This window comes from Phyllostomus discolor, chromosome 5 (assembly GCF_004126475.2).
Source record: "Phyllostomus discolor isolate MPI-MPIP mPhyDis1 chromosome 5, mPhyDis1.pri.v3, whole genome shotgun sequence".
NCBI classification, from domain to species: domain Eukaryota; kingdom Metazoa; phylum Chordata; class Mammalia; order Chiroptera; family Phyllostomidae; genus Phyllostomus; species Phyllostomus discolor.
Genome location: NC_040907.2, coordinates 9,065,162 through 9,088,979, shown reverse-complemented (window position 1 = coordinate 9,088,979; position 23,818 = coordinate 9,065,162). Strand labels below are relative to the sequence as shown.

At 52.3% G+C, this 23,818-nt stretch overlaps 2 protein-coding genes across 3 annotated transcripts in view; one reads left to right on the top strand and one right to left on the bottom strand.

The window, feature by feature from the left end:
- Positions 1-4,970: 4,970 nt before the first annotated feature.
- On the top strand, positions 4,971-15,210 carry AGMAT (agmatinase). Its single transcript, XM_028513944.2, has 7 exons — positions 4,971-5,291; positions 6,496-6,698; positions 9,591-9,639; positions 10,681-10,876; positions 11,573-11,752; positions 13,194-13,278; positions 13,992-15,210. The coding sequence occupies exons 1-7, from the start codon at positions 5,014-5,016 to the stop codon at positions 14,063-14,065; spliced, it is 1,065 nt and encodes a 354-aa protein (XP_028369745.1). The 5' UTR covers positions 4,971-5,013; the 3' UTR covers positions 14,066-15,210.
- Positions 14,828-23,818, bottom strand: part of DNAJC16 (DnaJ heat shock protein family (Hsp40) member C16) — a 23,488-nt gene continuing 14,497 nt past the window's right edge. Inside the window, exons 8-15 of one of the 2 annotated variants that reach the window (XM_028513671.2) lie at positions 23,145-23,275; positions 21,891-22,074; positions 20,983-21,165; positions 20,755-20,831; positions 19,618-19,698; positions 19,414-19,512; positions 18,688-18,858; positions 14,828-18,205 (exon numbers count right to left, since the gene is read on the bottom strand). In XM_028513671.2, the coding sequence (XP_028369472.1) occupies positions 17,806-18,205; positions 18,688-18,858; positions 19,414-19,512; positions 19,618-19,698; positions 20,755-20,831; positions 20,983-21,165; positions 21,891-22,074; positions 23,145-23,275 (1,326 nt within the window). In that variant the 3' untranslated portion in view covers positions 14,828-17,805. The remainder of the gene's footprint in view (positions 18,206-18,687; positions 18,859-19,413; positions 19,513-19,617; positions 19,699-20,754; positions 20,832-20,982; positions 21,166-21,890; positions 22,075-23,144; positions 23,276-23,818) is intronic. The other variant, XM_028513674.2, reaches the window with a different exon arrangement.

Below are 23,818 nucleotides of genomic sequence, written 5' to 3'. Positions count from 1 at the left end.
TGGGGCTTGCAAAAAATCTGAACAGTCTCTTCTGGAAAAAAAAATTCAATGGTGCCAAGATTACATTAAGGGAGCCTACTTTATAATAAACTTGTTGAGGTCTCAGGATGAAATCAGACTAACCAGCCTCAGCCGTGGGTCACCTGATGGGAGATCGAAGGACAGCCCTGCCCCTTTCCCCGAATTCTTCCCTATTAGCTGATCAGGCAGATGATTCTGTGCCCTCTCCTGGCTTGACTTTGAAACTGCATAATGTGATATTCTTTGAACTTCACTGGGCGGATCTTTCTTTAGGTAAATTCATGCTCTGCCCTCCCTTTCTCAGTTGGAACTTGAGAGAGACCAAGAGGGCCAACTAGTGTGTTGTCTGGATAACAGTGGTCAGATTTATCAAGCTCCATATGTCCCCTTGACGAGCTGAATAGAGAGGCTAACTGACCCAGCTCACGTCCCAATAGCACATGTTCTTATTTTCTATTACTGGGGATAACTACATGGGAACGTGTACAGTATTCCCTGAGGCTCTGCCGAGTGTGTAAATTTATAGATAAGAGAGGTGGAAAGGTGAAGATTTGGACAAGCTTGGATCAAAGTATTCTGAACGCGCTAAAAAATACCCACACTTCTCTTTGGGGCCGGGGAACAAGGAAGGTAAGGGTACACGGCAGGTGTCTCAGGGCAGCTGCAGTCGCTGCAAGATCCCTCCTGAGCCTGTGCAAGCACGGACAAGTTCAAAGTGTCGACTCCTTCTCTGGGGAACCCTTGCGTCATGCACTAGGCCAAAGCGAATCCACGCGGACAGCTGAAACGCACGCCGTGTTTTCCTCGTACGTGCTCTTGGCGGTCACAGTTTCTGGCTGAAAGAGTCATCTCCCCAGAGCGGCTCTCCGCAGCTTCCAGAAGCTCTGTTCAATCATTCCCTTGCTCACCACACATTTATTTTATTATTATTATTTTTTTCCAAAAAGGCACCGCACTGAGAGGTTACAACATGAACTTACATGTTGTTAGAACAGTACTTTAGAGCCTTTATTCCGCCATGGTAACACAGAGAAAATGATACAAGTTGTCTGTCCCACTGCGGTAAACTGGGGCTGTGACTTTAGGGGCATTCATACGTGTTTTGGTAAAAAAAAAACAGTTAACTACATTCTTTTCTTTGTTTTTATTAAGATTTTTTATTTATTTATTTTTAGGGAGGGAGGAGGGGGAGAGAGAGAGAGAGAAACATCATTGTGCAGTTGCTGGGGGTTATGGCCTGCAACCCAGGAATGTACCCTAGCTGGGAATCGAACCTGGGACACTTTGGTTCCCAGCCCGTGCTCAATCCACTGAGCTATGCCAGCCAGGGCTTTTATTTTCTACATATTGTATAATTTTGATTTGAAACACAAAAATGACATTATTAGAGACAGCATTAAATACTGAGCTTACACAAAATTTCTAAATAAAATATTTTCAAAATTTTAGCTTTCTTCAGTGAATATAACTTCCTTAATATCAGGTTTTATGCCTGAAATGGCTACATGCAGTAATGACCAGGACTTTTTAAGGAGGGTCGCTTCGAGTTCTTGATAGCCGAGAGTAATTAGAAACTTAAGTAGGCAATAAAATTTAAAAAAAATTTTTAACATTAAAAAATTACAGAAGTTAAAATATTTAAAGAAATGTCTTATTTGTTTCAGTAACAATTGTACAATTGAAATATCTTATGATAATATTAATCAATTTTGAATCCAATCAAAATCATGTCAGGCATTTTAAAATAATGACACAGCTCTGATTTAAAACATGTTTCCACCCTGGCTGGCGTAGCTCAGTGGATTGAGCTCGGGCTGCGAACCAAAGTATCGCAGGTTCGATTCCCAGCCAGGGCACATGCCTGGGTTGCAGGCCACAGCCCCCAGCACCTGCACATTGATGTTTCCCTCTCTCTCTCTTTCTCCGTCCCTTCCTTCTCTAAAAATAAATAAATAAAATCTTAAAAACAAACAAACAAACATGTTCCCTTGGGTTTGACAGCCCTTAGTAGGTACTGCTATTCACTGTTGACGGCTAACTGGATTCCATTCTGATCGGTCAATGTCCGTGCCATCTCAGACGTTAGATACTTTTAACACCACCCTGGCCAGAAGCTTTGTTCGAGCAGTCACCTTGAAGTTAGCTGGGACACTGCTTGGGCCAAACGTGGGTGGACAGACCTGATAACTACATGAAGACAGATCTGGGTCAGCCCTCTGGGGCTGCTCTGGCCAGACCCCCCAAACAGTTTCCTAGCCCCTTCACCCCTGCACACTGGGGTGTGGCTCTTCCCCCTGGGGCTCCTGGGACCCACCTCCTCCAGCAGGGCCCCAGGCCCTTGTCTGTGAGTGTGGTAGTGTGCTCTTTAGCTGGCCTCTCAGGAGGATGCCCAGGTGGGGACACATGGCCAGCAGAAAATGACATTGACCCTGCTGTGTGATCGTGAGGATCGCAGGGCAGGATGTCAGACTCTCCTCCGCTTGGATCACCTTCTTGGATCTCCAGGAAGTGACTGGCCTCACTGGTGGCCCCTAAGGCCACAGGATCTTTACATCATGGCCCACCTGTAACCCAGCTGCAGTACTCCAGTGTGCTGTGACCACTGGTCAGAACCCTCTGCAGGAGAGGAAATGAAACAGACAAGGACGACACCACCTGTTATTTAGCAAGGTGTGCCATGCCTTGCAAGGGTCTCGCACCGCAGCCCTCATTTCATCCCCGTAAGAACAACCAGGAAGGGCTATCATTCACTGCACAGCGAAGGCAGTGGGTTCGAGAGGGTGCGTTGCTCCGGCCGACGTGCTACGTCCACACTTCCCTGACGGGGCGGCTCAGGGGTGTGCCCGCCAGTGGGCTGAGCCAGACAGTAAGTTATTGGATGACAGCTTTACTTGAAAGTCTTGGGGGACAATCGAACTGGTAAATACTATGCAGTCTTTTTCTGCTGAAACAGATATGTGTTATGAAACTGACTGAAAACTTTCCACAGATTTACAAGATCAAACATGAAACTTCAGAGAGACGTTGTGCTTCATGGAGGGCAGCTTGGGACTGTGCAACCCCGCCCCCCCCCCCCCCCCCCCCGCCCCGGACCTGCGGGCGTGGGCGTGGGGGTGACTTCTCTCTTCTGCTATAAACGACTGAGATACACTGATCTAACCGTCCCCCACCCTGATTCCGGATCCCATGCTTATTAAGGAGAAAATTGTTCTGAGAGGTTTTAAGAGAGTTTCAGGTGGTTTGGGCGTGGGCTTCAGCTGGTCCTTGGGCACGTGGAGCCAGGAGCCTTCCAGGCGGAGGGTGTGGCATGAGCAAAGGCAGGGGGAAAGGGAGTGGGGCCGTGGAGGGTGAGCGATGGCTGAAAGGCCAAGTGCCTGAAGATGCGTAACGGGAAACACGATGAGAAAGGGGGAGCGGCTTCAGGAAGTGTGATCTGGTGGAGAAGCCTACGCGATACAGCCAGAGAGCTGAACCAATGTGGCAGCAGGGGGATGGTGTGGAGGGTTCGCATGCGGGAAACCATCTGGACTTACCAAAGGACGGGGCAGGGAGCAGGATCCCAGACGGAAGCGGAAAGTGGCTGGCCGAACTTGACAGCCAGCCCTCCTGAGCTGCCGTCGGAACATCTGGGTGGGGAGTTAGCAGACGGGCGACTGGAGCCCAGGGCTGAAATTTGGGTCGTGCATTATTTGCCTACAGGTGAAAACTCTGTCCCCTTGAGGTCACAGAGGTGTAAGGAGAGCAGGGGCACACCTGGTCAGAGAGGCCACCTGAGGAAGGTTTAACGGGAGGGCGTGCTCAGCAGCAGCGAATGACGGAGAGAAGTTGGAGTCATTGTCACTCAGTGCCTGGCACATAGTAGGCACTTAAATATTTGTGAGAAGAATAAAAGAAGAAAAACCAGGAGTCATGAAACGATCCAGTCAGGGCAAGCGATATGAAATAGTGATGGACTCTGGGCACAGGGGTGCTGAGAGAATAACCAAGAGATTGTTGCATTTGTTCCAGAACACGTGGGGACTGATTCCTAGACGGCCTCTCCAACCCCGTCCAACCCTGACTATCCCCTGTTGACCATTAGGAAGTTCTGCTCTGCCCTGCAGGGGGGAGGCTGGGCGGGGCGGGATCAAAGGGGTGGCTTTCCTGTAAAGGTTATGAGTTAATGCACATTAGCGCCTTTCCCGTTCAAGCTCAACCTCTAGAGATTAAAAAATACATAATACCAGCATACCACCAAGTGGTTCACGTAGTTCATTACAAATCAATTCCTTTCACTGGTGTGGCTTTTCCCCTCCGAGAAATAGAGGGTTCCAGACTACTGGGCTTCCTTCTAATTCTTTTTTTTTTTTTTAATTGAAAGCATTTTCTTTTTTTAAAAAAATTATTTTTAGACAAAGGGCAAGAGAGGAAGAAAGTGAGGGAGAGAAACATCAATGTGTGGTTGCCTCTCACATGCCCACACCAGGGACCTGACCCAGCCACCCAGGCATGTGCCCTGACTGGGGATCAAACCAGGGACCCTTTGGTCCGCAGGCCTGCGCTCAATCCACTGAGCTACACCAGCCAGGGCTAATTCCTTTTTTAAAAAAGTTTATTTAGAAAGACTCCAGCTCCCTGAGAATCCCATCCAGACATTTCTTGATATATTATTTTTTTAAATGCATTTCTAATTTGTCTTGTTTAGAGAAAGTTCTTTTCAAGTCTTTTGAGTTTCAAAAAACATTTCTCTAAATAGGAGAAGGAGCTGCGAAGGGTCATGGGAGGTGCAGACGCACCTGGACAGCGCGGGTGGGCGTGAGCAGGGAGCCCCTGGGTTGCATTATTGATAAAAAAAGCCAGAGGCCGAAGTCCAGAAATGCCGGGTCCCTGAGGCCCCTCCCCCGCCCTTGATCCACTGGGCGCCCCTGCCCTTTGAGCCCGGCGGCCCCATCGCTGCTGGCACAAGCAACCTGGCGGCTGTGGGGGACGAGTCAGGTCAGGCGGGTGGGCAGCATGCTGCGGCTGCTGGCCTCCCGCTGCGCCCGGAGCCGGAGCCGGGGAGCCGGCGGGGCCGCGCAACCTGCCACGGGGCTCTGTGACCGCGGCCGCAACGCCAGCCGCCAGGCCTCCAACACCCCCGGGAACCTGCCCCCCAGCTCCGAATCCGTGGCGCGGTCGGTGGGCGTCTGTTCCATGATGCGCCTGCCGGTGCAGAAGTCCCCTGAGGGGCTGGATGCTGCCTTCGTCGGGGTGCCCCTGGACATTGGGACCTCCAACCGGCCCGGGGCGAGGTAAGGACCGAAGGACTCAGGGACACGAGGCTGGAGAGGCTGAGAGCCACCGTGCACGGAGGCTGCACAGGCGCCTCTGCTCACCTGGGGTCAGGTTGGAAGCTGGTGCCTGGCTCCAAAGTGCCCCTGATCGTTTGAGAGTTGATGTCCCTTGTTCTTCATCCAGCGACCCTGAGAGCTCAACACACGTGGCGTCCATTGTTGGTAAAGAAAGCTCGTTCTGCCAGGGGGCCCTCTCCATGCCCTGCTCCCCAGGCTTTGCTGGGATGGAGGCTGGGGGTAGGTATCCCCAGCATCCAGACGCAGGGGACACCTGAGAACAGAAGAAGCTGGGTGCCTTTCCCCAAAACCCCTAGATGTCACCTGGTTCAAGAATTGCTCAGATCAAGGCAGTTTCCCTACGCTCGAGTCAGGGGAAGTAAATCTATTTTCCTAATTATTGACCTTCACCTGTTTCTGACTAAGCTCAGCGACCCTACACCTGACTACTGGTCTAAACGATAAATGCCACCACTCATTAAGGGTCTTCTCAGTGTAAGGCACTTTGTATAGATAGTCTCACTTAGTTCTTAGAACAATGGGGTCTGGTAAACATTACTATCATTTCTACAGATTGGGAAACGGAGGCTCAGGGAGATTCAATGATCCAATGCTGTTTAGTGAATTGGTGATGGCTGGGCTCCCACATCTGTGCCTTTTATCTCTTTGATATGTAGCCTGGGACAGTGGTTCTGGACCAGGGTTATTTTTTTTTTAAGATATTATTTATTTATTTTTAGAGAGGGAAGGGAGGGAGATAGAGAGAGAGTAATATCAATGTGCGGTTGCTGGGGGTCATGGCCTGCAACCCAGGCATGTATCCTGACTGGGAACCGAACCTGCGACACTTTGGTTTGCAGCTCACGCTCAATCCACTGAGCTATGCCAGCCAGGGCCCGGATCAGGGTTATTTTGTCCCCAAGGGACATTTGGCAGTGTCTGGAGGCAGTGTTGGTCGTCAGAACTTGGAGGAAGGGCTGTTGCTGGCATCTAGTGGGGAGAGACCAGGATGCTACTGCTAAACATCCTACAATGCATAAGATGCCCCCCCCCCCATAACGTGCAGCCCCCAATGTCACCACTGCGGAGGCTGAGAAGCCCCTACTGAGGCAGAACCTCCAAGCCTTGAGGGATGCTCTAGGGATGTTTCTTCTTCTTCTTCCAGATTTGGACCCCGACGGATCCGGGAAGAGTCGGTGATGCTTCGGACAGTCAACCCCAGCACAGGGGCCCTCCCCTTCCAGTCCCTAACGGTTGCAGACCTAGGCGATGTGAACGTCAACCTTTACAACCTTCAGGACAGCTGCCGCCTAATTCAAGAGGCCTATCAGAAAATCGTAGCTGCTGGCTGTGTTCCTCTGACCTTAGGTAAAGGCAACGGCAGGGGCAAGTGCAGGTCGCTGTGCTCAGGGATTGTTTACCGTTGGCTGGAGTACAGCTATTTCTCCAGAGCGTGCCGCTGTGGGTGGTGGAGACAGTAGGATAGAGAACGTTATTATGTTTTAAAGATTTTATTTATTGATTTTTTAAGCGAGAGGGGAAGGGAAGGGGAAAGAGAGGGAGAGAGACATCGATGTGCTGACTCTTGCACACCTCCTACTGGGGGCCTGGCCTGCAAGCCAGGCATGTGCCCTGACTGGGAATCGAACTGGCGACCCTTTGCTTTGCCGTCTGGTGCTCCATCCACTGAGCCACACCAGCCAAGGCGACAACGTGGTTAACTCATGTATTTTAACCCCTGAGGACAGGATATTTAAATGCTGGACTAGAATGACAGACAGGATTGGACTAGGGTGAAGCAAGGGAGGCATTTGACTCTGCAAAATTTAAGGGGTACCATAAAAGCAAATAGTAAGTATTTCTGACTCCCCCCTTTCGCCTTGGGCTCCACTATGGCTAGGAACAGCACAGTTACTGGTCCCGCCTTTCTTTAAAATTTATCACCTCTTAAAAAGTTTATTTTGAGAGTGTGTTGACTAAGGCTGGGGACGGTGAAACAAGGAAGGGCTTAGCATAGAAAAAGCAACAGGAGAGAGCTGGGGTGGGGCTGCCTGGCTCACTGGGAAATCAGGGAAAGGGGGCCTCGGAGACAGGTTCAGCTAGCTTGTTCCGGACGAGGTGCCGCTGCCTGCTGCTCCCCTGGCTGCAGACCTTACGGGGATGCTCCGGGTTTAGGAGACGCAGGCCTGAGAGGGGAGGAGAAGGCCTGCTTCTGAGAGGGAGAGCACACCTATCGTGGATCGTTTGTGTGAATTTTTATTTTTTTTATTATTTTTTAAAAGATTTTATTTATTTATTTTTAGAGAGGGAAGGGAGGGAGAAAGAGAGAGAGAGAAACATCAATGTGCAGTTGCTGGAGGTCATGGCCTGCAACCCAGGCATGTGCCCTGACTGGGAATCGAACCTGCGACACTTTGGTTCGCAGCCCATGCTCAATCCACTGAGCTACGCCAGCCAGGGCTGTCAATTTTTATTTTTTAAAGGAGTGTTTGTCTTGATTGCTGAATTTTTGGCATCCCTTAAATTTTGCATCGCCCACCTCAGTCCCTTCACCTTTGTCCCTGCTCGGGACCCCTGGCCTGGAGAAGGCTGCCGACGGGGGCTCCGTGCGACCTTTGAACCATTTCAAGGACAGTATGGTAATGACTTTGAGAGAACTACACAGGGCGGTTTCCTCCTTTTCAGGGTCCATGTCAATGTGGCTTCCCCTTCCCCACCCCACCCACTGTCCCTGGTTCACAAACAGCTAAAATGACATCGGCCTGTTTCTAAACAGCAAATTTAGCCCTGGCTGGTGTGGCTCAGTGGATTGAGCTCGGGCTGTGAACCAGTGTCACAGGTTCAATTCCCAGTCAGGGCACATGTCTGGGTTGCGGGCCATGACCCCCAGCAACTGCACATTGATGTCTCTCTCTCTCTCTTTCTCTCTCCCTTCCCTCTGTAAATAGATAAATAAATAAATAAATAAATAAGTAAATAAAATCTAAAAAAAAAAAGATTTCCTTTAAAAAAAAATAAACAGCAAATTTATTCTTGCCAAAGTAGAGAGCCTGGCTTGCAAAGCGTAGTGGTTTCTGGGTGGCCTGGTTGAAATCTCAGCTCCACCTCTCACTAGCTATTTATGCCTCATTTCCTCGCTGGTGAAACGGGAATGATAATAACACCACACCTACCACATTCTGTTGTGTGAGGGACATGCAATGAACGTGCCCACAAAAGGCCCGGCCTTGTGCTGCGCTGATTGTGAGTTTCAGTAAGTGTTAGCTGTTATTATTAATAGGCATAGTAATACTTTTCTAGACCTGTGCTGTCCGGAGCGGTAGCCACTAGCTGCATGTGGCTGTTTAAATTAAAATTAATTAAACATTTTTTTAGATTTTATTTATTTATTTTCAGAGAGAGGGGAAGGGAGGGAGAAAGCGAGGGAGAGAAACATCGACCTGCAAAAGAAACATCAATCGTCTGCCACTCTCGCGCTGCCAACTGGGGACCTGGCCCACAGCCCAGGCCTGTGCCCCGACAGGGAATTGAACCAGTGACCTTACGGTTTGCAGGCCGGCACTCAATCCACTGAGCCACACCAGCCAGGGCTAAAATCGGTCTTAAATGAATTTACATGATTGTTTAAATAATAATTATGAATTTAATTATTGGCTTGAATAAAATAAAGAATTCAGTTCCCCAGCTGCATGAGCCCTGATTTAAGAGCCGCATGTGACAGAGAGGCTACCACACGGGCTGGTGCAGGCGGAGAGCACGCACATCACGCCGGAAAGTGCGGTCGGGCGGGGCTGTTCCGGGCACTTTACCTGGAAACCTGAATTTGTTTACTTTCTTCTTTTACATGACAGCGTACTTTCAAACACCCGGTGTCCCCTTCCCCATGGAACAAAACCTTATTTTAGCTGGAGTTGTGGTTCTTCAGCCTCACAGAAAGGGCAAGTTGAAGCCCTGGCTGGCGTAGCTCAGTGGATTAAGCGCGGGCTGTAAACCAAAGTGTCGCAGGTTTGATTCCCAGTCAGGGCACATGCCTGGGTTGCAGGCCACGGCCCCCAGCAACCGCACATTGATGTTTCTCTCTCTCTCTCTCTCTCTCTTTCTCCCTCCCTCCCCTCTCTGAAAGTAAGTGAATAAAATCTTAAAAAAAAAAATATATATATATATATAAAAGAAAGGGCAAGTTGAAGGTTGTTCAGTGCCACACACGGTCCTCTCTTCTTGTCCGAGTTCCAGATGTCTCCCTCTTTTTTCCCTTCGCAGGTGGGGACCACACAATCACGTACCCTATACTGCAAGCCATGGCCAAAAAGTAAGTCCCAAACGTCTGGGCCCAAGCAAGGTTGCAAAACTCGGGAGCTTGGGAATACGTTGTTTGTGGCTAGCTGGCGTCAGGTGACCTCTGCTGGCTCCGGTTATTGGGGGTGATGGGAACTTCCCGAAACTTCCCGACCCAGTCGCTTCTGTGGATCAAAACTAAGGTCGGGCTCCAGGTGTCTCTGTCAGTCACCAGCCAGAAGCCAAGACTATTATTAACTCCTCTGGCCACCCTCCCTTGCCCTCGGTCTGCTCTGGTATGCATGCTCAGCATTTGCCTGTGTGGGGAAGATGAGCCCCTGGTGGAATACACAAGCCCAGTGAACTTGTTGCTCACAGGCCAAACCCAAATACTGACAGGCTCCCCAGTGGTGCTGCTTGCTGAGGAGAGGCCCTGGCTTTTTCCTGCGGGGGCCCCTCTCCCAGAAAAGCTGGGAGAAGCTGGCTTCTGCAGCAGCAGGAGTCTACCAGGGACCGACTAACTCTGCTGAATGAGTTTGGGAACAAGACAGATGGGCCAAGTCGGAGGCAGCTCCGGATCCTTAGATGAGGAGGACATGTGGGTAGAATTCCAGTTTGGGGTAGGTGGGTACAAAGCTGTGCTGGCCTCGCATTGTTTCGGATTGTCTGTTTCTTTTGGCTGGCCAGCAGGGTCGAGGGAGATTGTGGCGAGACGGCTGGGTGTCCAGGCTGCTTCTCGGGGCCACAGCTGGAGAAAGGGGGGGCTCTGACGAGTTCGGCTGAGCTCAGCCTTCGTCGTCACCCACCCAGCTCTCTCCATCTGCAAGGGAGGAAACTTCTGGGCGATAGGTAGTGGGCGGCAGCTGAAGCACAGGTCTATTTTCGGCCTGACTTCTCTGAGTGGATTGCTGTGAGATGCTAAGTCCTTTGAAGACAGAAACCAGCGAGGCCCGTAACGGATGCCAGGTCTCCCCTCCTTGGCTGTGAACTGTCATAAAGTCTCGGTGGCCTGGAAGGCGGCTGTGCTCAGGCCCCGCAAGGAGGCCTGGCCTCTGAGCCGCCCCGTTGCCCTCAGGCATGGCCCGGTGGGGCTGCTGCACGTGGACGCTCACATGGACACGGCTGACAAGGCCCTGGGAGAGAAGATCTATCACGGGTCGACCTTCCGTCGGTGCGTGGACGAGGGACTTCTGGACTGTAAGCGTGTGGTGCAGATTGGCATCAGGGGCTCCTCCATGACCTTGGATCCCTGCAGATACAGCCGGAGCCAGGTGACAGACCTCGGTCCCCTGCCTGCAACGTGTTTTCCTCGCCTTTGCTCACTCACTGGCGGCTATGGATTCCACAGGGGCTTTAATGCTCACGTTCAGAAAATGGGGACGGGAGGCTGAGCTGGCACCCAGAGGGTCACGTGGAGCAGAGAGGAGCGAGGATGTTAGTTCACGAGACCGAGGGGGCCTCTCGTGGCTGGGGTGGGGAGACGAGCAGGAAGGAACCCCTGGGCCATGGCTGGCTTGGGAAAGAGCTGGGGAGGCCCAAGCCCAAGGCAAGTGGCCCCCATAGGGCTCACCTTCACACCTGCTGGGTGCAGTGGCTCCCAGGTGACCCCAGACAACTAGACCCAGCAGGAATGGCTTGAGCCCCCGGGCAAAGGCCAGGCTTCCATACAGAGCTGCTCGGGAAGCGCTAGCACGGGCTGCCCTGAGCGTCTCCCTCTCACATGAACCACGCTTCTCTCTGATCCTGTCTCCAGAGGTCAGTTTGACTTCCCCTGCTTTACCTGTCATCGCCATCGTGCCTCCCCTCCTCACCTGCAAAATGGGGACCATAGTGCCCTCCTCGTGAAGGTTCAGGGTCCCATGGGATGTGTGCAGAGAGCTGGGCATGGGGTTGGCGCACAGGAAACGCCCGGGAAACGTGGCCACGTGGCAGCCTTGACCTCCGCCCTTCAATCCCCGCCTCGCCAGGGGTTCCGGGTGGTGCTGGCCGAAGACTGCTGGATGAAGTCGCTGGTCCCGCTGATGGCCGAAGTGAGGCAGCAGATGGGAGGCAAACCCATTTATATCAGCTTCGATATCGACGGCTTGGATCCCGCCTATGCCCCGGGGACGGGGACACCTGAAATCGCCGGCCTCACCCCGAGTCAGGTACGGAGGCCCCCACCAGTGACCACACCTGGGGGTGAGGATTTTTAACTCCCTGCTTTCCTGGGCCTTGTGGCCAGCCTTCGGGAACCAGGATAGGATTTTAAAGGCAGAGCAGGTAGGCTTTCCCATTCTCACGGCCACCCTACGCGTGAATACTGACTCGCTGAGGACTGGGCGATTTTAGCCAGGGCCCTCGTTTCTTATCTGGGATGAGTCCTCCATCTGATCTCGCTGCCGCTGGTCCAGCTGTAGTTGCTCATGGGGACAATACTGGAGTACCCCTCTTAGGAACACTGAACTTATCTTTTTGGGGTTCAGTTTGAAAAGTGCACACAGTGGGATTAGCCAGCTACCCAGGTTGTTCAAGAGTTTTAGAAATACCATCCCTGGCTGGCGTAGCTCAGTGGATTGAGTGTGGGCTGCGAACCAAAGTGTCGCAGGTTCGATTCCCAGTCAGGGCACATGCCCGGGTTGCAGGCCACGGCCCCCAGCAACCGCACATTGGTTTCTCTCTCTTTCTTTTTCTCCCTCTCTTCCCTCTCTAAAAATAAATGAATAAAATCTTTTTAAAAATCTTAAAAGAAAAAGTTTTAGAAATACCCAACTAATTTCCCGTAGGCTGTGCCGAGTGTAGCTGCAGGGAGGCAGCGCTGGAGTGTGGTTGTGAGGAGAAGGCCAGCTCCAGGAGCTTAGGGCCTTTGCTTGGTGCACTGCCCTCCCCTTGGAGCCTAGAATAGTGCCTGGCCTATAAACAGTAGGTACTCGAAGGTTTTTGGGAGGACATGAATGAAGACAGCTTACACCTCATGAATGAGCTTATATCCTGTACGGAAGGATGGCCGTGACTACCTCTTCAAAGCCCTTTTCCATTCCCATCAGAGAGATTTCTAAAACACAGTCCTCACTCCTCAGCTTGTCATCCTTCTGGGTGTTCCATCGGCACAGTGGAAATTCCCTGAGACAAAACGATTCTTCCCGCCATCCCCTCGCTCGTCCTGTCTCCCGGCCACATCCACCTACGGGTACTTCTGTCTTGCTGCCGTTTCTCCCCTGCCTGGGATGCCCTTCCCTTGCCCACCTGCTCGGTCAACCTTCTGAGCTAAGTGTTTCCACCTTGGGGAGGCCTTCCCCCACCTCTCAGGGCCGTTATGTGTTTCAATCCTATTCTCCGCTTGCTTTTCTCCAAGTCCTTCACGCATGACATTGAAATGACTGGTTTGCTGGCCCCAATCATCACACTGGGGAGCCCTCGGGAGCGGGGGCTGGGCCTTGGTCATTGGTGATGCCCGCCCGTGTGCCTGGCAGTCAGTGAGTGCTTACTGAGGGAAAGCAATAGTTGCAAGTCAAAAGCGGGGCCGGTGTGGGGAGAACCCACTGAGGCTGCTGCTGGTAGCTTCTCGCTGTAAACGATGACCGCTGTCTCTGGCTTGATCGCGTGCAGGCTCTGGAGGTCATCCGGGGCTGCCAAGGCCTGAACGTGGTGGGCTGTGACCTCGTGGAAGTTTCTCCTCCCTACGATCCTTTTGGTGAGTCAACAAGAAGTCTGTGGTCTGTAGGCAGCTGCTAGTTTAAATTATGTTAATCTAGTTAATAGGTAGCAGACGGATGGGTCCTTCTGTGTAACTCGGGAACCTGTGTGCTGAGTATGTTCTAAAGCGAAGAAAATACGCCTATTATTGCACATCTTACGAACTCGAGCTAATGAGCCCCAACCAAACCCCTGGGAGGTGGCGGAGTTTTATGAGCTTGCCCACCAGTCAGCAAAAGAAAGAAAGCAACCTACAGTTTTAGGGACAGAGTGGCTGGCACCCTGCCATTGTCCTGCTATCTCATGGAAAAGCGAATTCTCAAAGGGTAAATAATATTTATTAATAAAGCAGGGAACTAGTTGCCTTAGGAGAGATGCTTAAAGCAGATGCCATTCCAATCCTTTTAATTTAGAAAACCTTACATGGTTAGGCCTATTCGCCTCAGAGGGTAGATAATAAATACAATACACATCATTAGCATAGGTTTTCTTCTGGGGGAAATCTGTTCGCAGGGCAAACAAAGGAACTTCTGAATTTTCAAACGCTACTTCCCAAGGCCAGGGAAAGCGTGGCCGGAGGGTGGCTGGGCAGCACTAAGAATGGATGCGGGGTCCCTGAAGAGGAAGACAAGGGGAAGAAGGCTGAGCAGTTGGTTGTGAGAGGCGTGGCCTTGGGAGGCGGTCCTCACATGGGGTTTCCCTCCTCTGTAGGGACCACGGCCCTCCTGGCTGCTAACCTGCTGTTTGAGATGCTGTGTGTTCTCCCCAAAGTGACAGTCGTCTGAAGCGCGTGCGTGCTCTTCAGGACAACATAACAGGATGCATGAGCCGCAGATTCTCAAGAACGTGTGAGCAAGCAGTCAGTACTAAGGCGTTTATGCCGATGAAACTTTCTGCTAACGCTGTCATCGGTGGCTGTAAAACCAGGGCATGCAGAACTCTACTCCGACAGCCGATATTTCTGAGGAGTTCGAGTTCACTTAAAAAAAGAGGCACTTGGGCTGTGCTGATTTTATGTCTTTAATGCAAGACGGTGGAGGACAGAGGGGGACAGGATGGAGAACTGAGTTCAAAGTTACCTTAAAACTGGAGGAATGAAATAAAGACTGTGAGACAATACTGTATAATCCTTCCATATTTCTACAGTACCTTCCTTTTAAATACAGCTCCTCCCCCGAGGAGCTGGGGGCTGCAGCTTGGTTTTAGAACCACCGTGAGCACAAACACACAGCTGGAAAGACACTAACACGTGGACCCTAATAAACTTCCCACTCAAGTACCCCCCTGGGGGGGGTGGTACACGAGATGTCTTTTAACCAGACGACACCAGCTGTCCTCCCAAGAGCCCTTCGTGACACCTCCTTAAGCCTGGTTTGCATCATCTGCCCTTCTAGCTGATACATCCTGACAGTAGTTCCCGAAATCTGCAGCTAGGGACAAGCTGATCTCGAGCGTGTGCTGAGGTACATGCAAATTCAGCTCTGCTGATTAATGTGTCCGCGCCCCAACCATCACCTCGTAATGCAGGAGCTGCCCGTAATCATCACACGTTAAAATAGTTTATTTCTGTTTCCGGTCGGCAATATTCTTAAAACAAAAATAACATCAGCTTTAGTGCCTGTTCACAATACAAAACAAAGACAACATAAAAAAGACACCGTTTGCCAAATAAGTTATTTGTTCCTAAGAGTATCAAAAGTGCAAAATATTCCCCTTCTTTTCGGATCTGTCTCGAGAGGATAATTATTCTCCTTGACAAACTGAACAGAGAGAGTCGGCAGCTGCCACCCTGTGCGCTTTCAAGGGACAATGGCAGGTATCTGGACGTGAGCAACATTTCATTTGATAAAATGTTCTGTATGATCTTTTAAAGAATTTTCCTTAAAAAAAAAGTTCGAGTGTTTGCTTCTAATCCCATTTCCCAAACAAAGCAAAGCACTCAAGACATTCAGATCCCGTTTCTCTTTATATCGGGAAAACATTTACGTACTGAATGAGGAGGAAATCACCCTATGACTTGAAAACCACAACCAAGTTTTCGTGGCCAGGTACCGGCGGCAAGACCGTGGTGCCCCGTGGAACCAGGGCAGCCTCGCTCACGGAAGCGGCTTGGCTGGGGGTGCTGGCCTCACCTATACCTTAGACAGACTGCGCCACCGACACCTTGGCAGTGAGAACATCCTTTTCAAGTGGGCGTGTGATCTACAAAGACTTTTAAGGCCAGTTTTCAACCCCATCTGCTTGCTAAACATGATGCATAGTCTCTCTATCAACCCAAAAAACCTACCTCTAACACCATCAACGCTGTCTTTTTAAGGTGCGTGTTTGAAGACTAGGAACTTAAAACCCAAATGGGGTCTGTGTGGTCACAGACGTCGGAAGGAGAAACGGAGGCCTTGTCTGAGCGTGACAACGGCTCGTACATTTGACACCAGAGTAAACAAGTGAATGGACGCAACGTTCAGGAGAAAAGGCTTGGGTGGTCAAGGGTGAAGTTCATTTTAAAACGAGCGCTCCCCAGTCCTCTTGGCAGATGCTTCTGCGGGCAAAGAGACCTGAGGAAGGATTTTTGGACGGAAGTATTCGCCAGGCGTGTGTGTTCAGTCTATTATCACCTCCCTTTCTTAGTACAAATGGGAGGTACAGCTGTCTGAAGGTGATTTTCATTTTAATGATAACTATTTTTTTTAAATGAACAAATCTGGGGACGTTTTGGTTTTTCACAAATGATGGTCAGGAGTCCCATTAGTACCAGACATTAAAAATAAAAACCTATCATCAAACCAAAACCTACTCATTTAAGCAACGTGGGCACACAAGACCTAGAAAATAATTCTGAGGACGGGTGCGTCCAGGAGCCAAATGAATTCCATGATCATGTCTACCTGGGGCAGGTGCCAGGAGACAGGGCAATCAGAGGGAGCATCCGTTTTAGAGGATCACGTGGAAAAATGAAGCCTGGCAGTGATTTATTTATTTTTCCATAAAGCTATAGATTCCATGAAAATGACAGAAATTCCTGGGCTCAAATAACTTACTACTTGTCCCTGTAGCTCAATAATTGAGCCATTCAGAATTCAAATGGATTAATTTAAAGCAGTTATGATTAGAGAAAATACAAACTTGTTTTGTCCCATCGGTGATTCCGGCCCTTGACTTTACGAACTGCCTTGAGAGGGCAGTCCGCTCTGACAGGGGAACAGCTCACGCTCGGAGGACGCCCCAACCCCACGGGCATCCTCAAAGACAAGGCAAGCTCTCCAACCAGCTGGAGCGACCCAGCTTGGAGCCGTGCGACCCTGTGGCTCAGCGAGCTGACGCCAGGTCTCTTCACCCTGTTACTGGGGAAGCAGTTCTAAGTGAGCAGTGAAAACGATGAAGATGGGACATCAGAATATAGGCCAGAAGCTCGAAGTCCATGAGCCTTCTGCAAAACAGGAGTCTAGAACACTCCGGGTTCACCTGTCACAAAAAGACTCGAAGATACAGCATTCTGGGGCAACAGCGTTCAACACACAATGCAGATCGGTTAGCTTCCTTGATACGAAGACAGGTCTGGTATTTACTAAAGAGACACCACTCACGGCGGGGGTGGGAACAATGTGTCTTCAGCTGAGCATCTACTGGCTTATAGCAGCTTACCTCTACGTTCAGAGAGCAAGGCTCAAGTTATGGCTCCTAGTATCCATACCCTACAACTGACAGAGGCAGAAAGGCATCTGAAATCATACACATTAATGGCTCAAGTCATTACAGTACTTCTTGCCGAGCGGATCCCTCTGGGCTACGTTTAGTGCTGGGGGAGGCGGCGGACGGGAGGCTCACAAAGGGGTCCCTTCAGTCACCGCCCAGCCCTCCCTTCTCTTGCCTTGGGGACAAAAGCAACTCACGTGCGGAACCCCCACTCAGCCCTGTATTTTGAAAACCATGGCTGACAAGCTGCTGTAAGGGGGATACCCCCAAAATATACGTTAGCCACTTACTACCGGAAAACCCGTTGAAGGTAAGGTTGCTTGGATCTAGGCCTCTTTCAAGATGCGGGGCCTCGAAGCTGCTGCGGGTTGTCCCGCCGTCCCGGCATGCACCGTGGCGGGAGCACAGCGGGGCCAGGAGGGGCGGGAGAGTCGGGTGGAGGACCCGCCCGGCAACCTGCACAGTGGGCTCTGGCGGCGAGCATCCGTGCTCCTCCTGCAGCACGGAGACCCGACAGGGGAGGCTGCTGGGCGTGCCTGACGGGGACCGTGGAGGAGGAGGGAATGAGCAGTCTGTTTTTAAATAGTGCGGCATTCATTCAGATGAGGGAAAAAAAAAACCCAAAGGAAAATATTTTGATCTAGGGAATTCGACGTGTGGTATTTTCACTCCTAGGTTAGAACAGGACAAAGGAAAGATTCTTCTATCCTCTGTTCTAGAAGAATATTCTAAAATCTACGCTCTGTCCGCTGTGAGAGTCTGAGTGCTGAAAATACCTGTTCACGGGGGGCCTGTAAAAAGTCGGGAGAGTTCGAGTCTCTTGGAAATGCTCTCAGTCTAGTTGAGGCCAAGACGGGATATAGAACCTCTGCAAGGAGCCTTCCAACAGGCGCTCCATCCACAAGGACAGCTTGCTCAACTTCCCTTTGATGGGCCGGGACCCAAGGCCACCGGGAGGTTTCCCTCGAGGCTCCCCCAGGTGGAGGGAGGAGTCAAGGTCACCACACGCTCCCATGGCTTCCTCCTCCTCGACTGTCTTTTGGGGCTTGAAGAGGCAGAAGTACTTCTTGTGGCCGTTCAGGGCCAGCACGTAACCAGTGTAGTCGCGCTCCATGAAGTGCTTGTCGTACTGGTTTGGGATGGGGGCCGCGTCCTGAGCAAACTCGAGCAAGTACTCGAGCCACTCTCTGTGCTTGTCTAGACTCAGGAAGGAGAAGTGCAGGCAGCTGCTCCTGGGGAGGGAAGAGAACGGGGACTTCAGGTGTTTCCGGGCACACTCGCCGGCAGGGGACGGTTCAAGCGACCGGCCGAGTCTCCACGTCAGGCGGGGCGGGGCACCGGACACACGGAGGGGCTGAGGGCCTGCACAGTGGCTACGACACTATACTCGTCCGCTTCCCCGTGTCTCGCCGGGTGTCACTGCCGTCACTCTCAGTGTCCGGCCCCAGGAAAACACACAAGAGCTGGAGAACAGGCAGGTTCCTCAAAGGGCTCAGGGAAGGAGGACCCAAAGGACACGAAGTCAAGGGGGAAAAACGGTCCCCTCGTGAGGGCTCAGTTTCTGGGCTAGAAAGGTCACGGCCAACATTTTGCTGCACGGATAAAGCGCCTCGCGGTCCGAAAGGGAAGGACACATCTCCCCCCAGCCCCCTCCTCACCCGCACGTGCACACTGCCCCCTGCCCCCCACGGCTCTCCCCCGGGCTGCAGCTCACCCGGTGAACGTGTACACCTCCACGGCGAACTTCTGCAGCAGGCTGGTCTTGGTGGCGCTGGACAGGATGAGCACCACGTTCATGTGGCCGGGCCTCAGGCGCACCAAGTTGCTGGTGTACGTGACGTCCGTGAGCTCGGTTACCTCCACGAAGCCTTTCTTAGGGACCTTGCTGTGGAGAAATACGGAGGAGTCACGGGGTTACCAGGGCAGGAGAAAGTCATCCCACTTTTAAAAGGACCAAGGGGAAGAAAACGCTGCAGTCTAACCAGACTAGCCTGACGTCACTGAATATATCCTTGTGCCCGACACCCTGGAGGGTGGGGGTGGCCCCTACTGGGAAGCCCCAGGCCTGCACCCAGCCTCTCGGGTGCTGCCCCTCAGTCGGGGGAGGAGAAATGTCAAGACAGGTAAAGGCATCGGCAGTGACGGTGATGCACCATTTTCTGCTTCGGGCTCCCTGAGCGCCTCTCTGACACGCTTCTCTGCTCCCTGCCCTCTGCGTCCCACCCGGGACTGAGCAGCAGGTGATCCCAAGTAGGAGGAGGTCAGGTCTGAATGGGAGAGGGGCTCAGTGAACAGTCTCACACAGCGGGAGGTGAACCGGGGCCGTGTGCGCCCCATCCGTGTGCGCACCGCCCCGTGAGACCCCACGGTCTGAGTTGGTCTGAGTTCTGCTGCTCAGTCGGTCGGGTGAGGGGGCTGGCGGGTGATTGGAGAAACCAACCTGCTGTTTTCTTTGGTGAAGCTGGGCTCCGCCTTCCCGGCCTTCTCCTGGGCTTCCTCTTTCCCTGGAGGGCTTGACTCGCGCTCGTCGTTTGAGTCACTAAAGCGGAAAAAAGGGAGTTTTACCAAAAAAGAGGACGAGTGGCCAGGAGGTCTGGGGCTCCCCCCTCCCTGGAGCCACGCGGGGAAGCGGCGGGGGACGTACCTGAACGCCTGGACGATGACGGTGCCGAAGAGGATGAAGAGGGCGGAGAAGACCAGGGACAGGAGGGGCATCATTTCCCGCCTGAAACAGGTGGACAAGCTTACAGGCTGCCCAGCTCTCCAGGGCCGCTGTGGCACACCCGCCAGAGAGTTCCGCTTTCCCCTCTCCGGCTCCAAAGGACAAAACACCAAACAACCCCAAACTAACCAGCTTTCGTATCAATAAAACACTTTCGGATTTCATACACATAGAGGTTTTGGGGTGGGGGAGCCGACACAGCGATTCCCCTTCGCTGTTATCACTCACAGAGAGCTCGTTTCAAAAGTCTGATTTTGTGTCTTGGCCTCACCGCCTGGGCTTAGTGTGTCCTGCAGAAGGAGCCAGTGAGAGAGGATGGCGGATCTGAGCGGTGAGCGTGGGAGAACACCCTGGTGTCAAACATCAGGGTGGGGAATGCTACGCATTGACTGAGTGGCAGTGACTAAAGAGTCTGTGGAATGATTTCCGTTATTTTGATTTCTTCCCCCACCCTGGAATAATTCGGACGTGGCTCAGAGGGGTGGAGCAGGGAGGAAAAGTTGAGCTTCCCCGGAGGAGTTCCCGAGGACCGGTGTTCTCCCACGAACACTCGGCAGACGCCTGCCGCTTTCCCGGAGCCGTGCTGGGTGCCGGGAGTCTCGGACATGGGAGACAGGCTTCTGTCCCTCAGCAGCCCCTGGTTTTCCTCGAGTGGCGGGTGGGGGGGGGTGGGTGTCCCTCATCTGATCTATTCGCTGATTGGCTTGTGACCTATACGCTGGACTCCCTGTGTGTCAGGCGGTGGGCGGGGCCCCAGAGGCGCCCTGAGGAAGAGGACAGAGGACAGTCCCAGGATCTGCTGTCTGGAAGGACAGCCGCGGGGGGTGGGGGTGGGGGGGTCCTCCCTTCCCAGTGGGAAAGGGTCAGCAAATAAAAAAAACGTGAAGTCACCGAAAGAAAGAAAAAGAGGAACAGTGCTGAAAATGTGTAAACAGCCTTCCACGTGCCTACGCTGGAGACGCACTCAAATCAAAGAACATCAGACTCGTTTCCAAAAGAAAACCAGTGGTCCTGCTACATCCATGGAGCGAGAGACATTCAACCCAGTCCTGCTCCTACCAGTTGCTGTGGAATATGCTGTCCCAGCAGTCCGAGATGTAGTCCGACGCGGAGTAAAGCCAGCGAAGGAGAAGCATCTATTGGGAGGGAGTGGACGGCGGTCAGACCCGGAGCCCGGGTGGCAGAGGCCCTCGCCCCCGGCCCAGCGCTGCCGCCGAACCTCTGCCCGGCCCCGGGAGCTCACCAGCCCTGCCCGGCGGCGCCCACGCTCCTGGGCCCCGTGCTTACAGGGGCAAGCTCGTCCATCAGGTCGGGGAGCACGGCTTCCGAAGACAGAAGGGCTGGGTCCTTCCGCAGCTGGTCGAGATGTCCCAACAGGGTGAACTTGTCGCTCTCGCTCCCCGTCCAGGGATCCGCCAGGGTCCTGTACACCACCCTGCCCGCTGTGTTGCGCCTTTCTAAGATGGACACCTGGGAGGAAAAAAGAGAAAAGCCGTCAGAATTCTCAAAAGAATGCTACGTTACCACTGTTCGGTCTCTCTTCAGAGAGGACGCAGAGAGGGGCTAGTGAACTCAGCAACAAACTCAGAACATAAATACGGGCGAGCACGAAGCATCCGCAGGAGACTGAAGTTTTTCTGACAAAGGAAATTATGATGACTTTTTAAGGCGATTTTCTGAAGCTTCTATTGAAAGTTAAAGCGCTTTCCCCTTCATCCACTCTGTTCAACAACCTCTGACTTAATTTTACAACGAGGGAGCCCTTTGGTTTTTAGAGGTTAAAGAGGCCAGAGAAGAACCGCAGGCTTCTGTGGGGAGTGATGATGGGCGGGGGGGGGGCAGGAGAGGTCGATCAGACGCCCTGAATGTGGAGGGCATTTCAAAGGCGCATCACTGGTGGCCTGAGGGAGATCCGGCCAACTCGGTACTGCGAGACTGGGCCTGTCGTGGGAAACACGGGAGAAAAGGACCGATGGCCTCCGGTCTCTACTCCTAGGAAAGGCGCCTGCTGAGAACCCAAGGCGTGAAATCACCGGGCTGAACGGCTCTTTGAACGAGAGTATGCTCTGACAGTGGGCTCAGGGTGTTCTGGGCTTCCTGGAACTGGTACTCAGACTCCCGAGGGAGGAGGGCACAGAACCAGGCCCCGTGCTCTTGGAGGGCTGGGGTCAATCAGGACGGGAACCGTGGCTCACCGCCGACTTTCCTCGGAACGCCTCGCTGTCCGGCAGGAGGGTGTCGGCAAACTCTGGCTGCCGGTTGCTGTAGACGTGCACGAACCGCACCGTGTCTTGCGTGTTTGCCAGGGCGAAGGACAGGAAGGCCTCGAAGGGCTTACTCAGTTTGGTGGTCTCGGCCGTCAGTAAAACCACACAGTACCTGCGCCACAACAGAAGGTGTTAGAACCAGTCCCTGAGGCCACAGTGAGGACCCGGGACGGCGCGTGGAGGGGGCGGAGGGGCGGGGCTCAGGTGGACACACTTGACTAATGGAAACCGGGTCTTCAAAATTTCTAATGAGCCCTGGCTGGCATAGCTCAGTGGATTGAGCGCGGGCTGTGAAGCAAAGCATCGCAGGTTCGATTCCCAGTCAGGGCATATTGCCTGGGTTGCAGGCCACAGCCCCCAGCAACTGCACATTGATGTTTCTCTCTCTTTCTCTCTCTCTCTCTCTCTCCCCTTCCCTCCCCTCTCTAAAAATAAATAAATAAAATCTTGAAAAAAAAAATCTCTAATGGGAGGATTTCCAAGTCACTCGTGACCTGCTGCTTGTCCAGACTGGTGGTGACGTTTCCCCCCATCAAATGCTACCACACTTAGGAAATTCTTTCAAGGCCACGGTCACCGAGTCCTTGATACAGAAGGGCCTTTCAGAAGCCACTCGGTCTAGTTCTTCCCTCACAGGCAGGGCTGGCGCCGCCGCTCTCAGCCCACAGGCCACTGAGCCTCATTCTGAAGGGCTTCCTTTGCAATGGTTCCGGCGGGAAGTCTAGTTTGTCACTCATTCACCCACTCTCCCCAGTATCCCCTGCACACTTCCTCCAGGCCAGGTGAGACGTGCAACGTGCTTGCCCCATCTGAGACCCGCAAAGCCTCACCCCTCGTGGAATCCTCTAGTGGGAACGGTAACTCTCTCTTGCTCCGTATTCTTTAAAGTAACCATTTCTCCCCGACACCGGGCTAAAGCCTCTCTTTCTTCAGGCCCCAGCTGAAGTGTTCCATCTTAAGGAGATCTTCTCTGACCCTCAGACTGGGCTGGTATGGCCAATAATTTGGTGTGAGGGACCCTGAATGAATACACACCACTACAGTAGTTGTTAGTCAGTACTGGTTACATGAAGAATAAATTTCATCACAGGGGAGATGTTTAACGTTTAACTGCCTAGTGGTAAAGCGTGACATGGCCCCTCTACAGCAATGACAAGCAGAGCGAAAGCCTTGAATCCTTACTTCCTCTGGCGGTGGGACCGTTTCACGGGGCAGAGTTCATGGAACAGCTTCTGGCTGGTGAGCCGGGCTGCTAACAGGTACTTGTTTTGGGCGATGAAGTCATCAATGACCTGTTTCTTCAAAGCTCGGGCCTAAAACAAAACCAAGAAACAGCTGATTTTATTCAGTTTTCTTACTGTAAATGAGCTTTCCTTACAAGCTCTAAAAAATGTGGCTGCCCTGGCTGGTGTGGCTCAGTGGACTGAGTGCCTGCCTGTGAGCTGGAAGGTCACTGGTTCAATTCCCAGTCAGGGCACAGGCCTGGGTTGCAGGCCGGATCCCCAGCTTGGGGTGCGAGAGAGGCAACCGATTGATGTTTCTCTCCCTCTTTCTCCTTCCCTTCCCCTCTCTAAAAATAAATAAAATCTTTAAAACATATGTGGCTGACCCTGGCTACAGTAGTATAACAAAGAAAGAAAGATACGTTTGACCAAATAAACATGTGCTCTATTCTAGAACGTAGGGCCGAAGGCAAGGCTGTAGTCACTCAGGTCAAAGGGAGGCCAAGTGCTCTTTCCACTGCAGAACTTCGTCTTTTGGTTCCTGCTGGCACACTTAAGACGCCAATCATTTTACATTTTTGGCCAATTTACTTCCATTTGAGATTGGCAGCAAACTGAACAATTAAATCAACT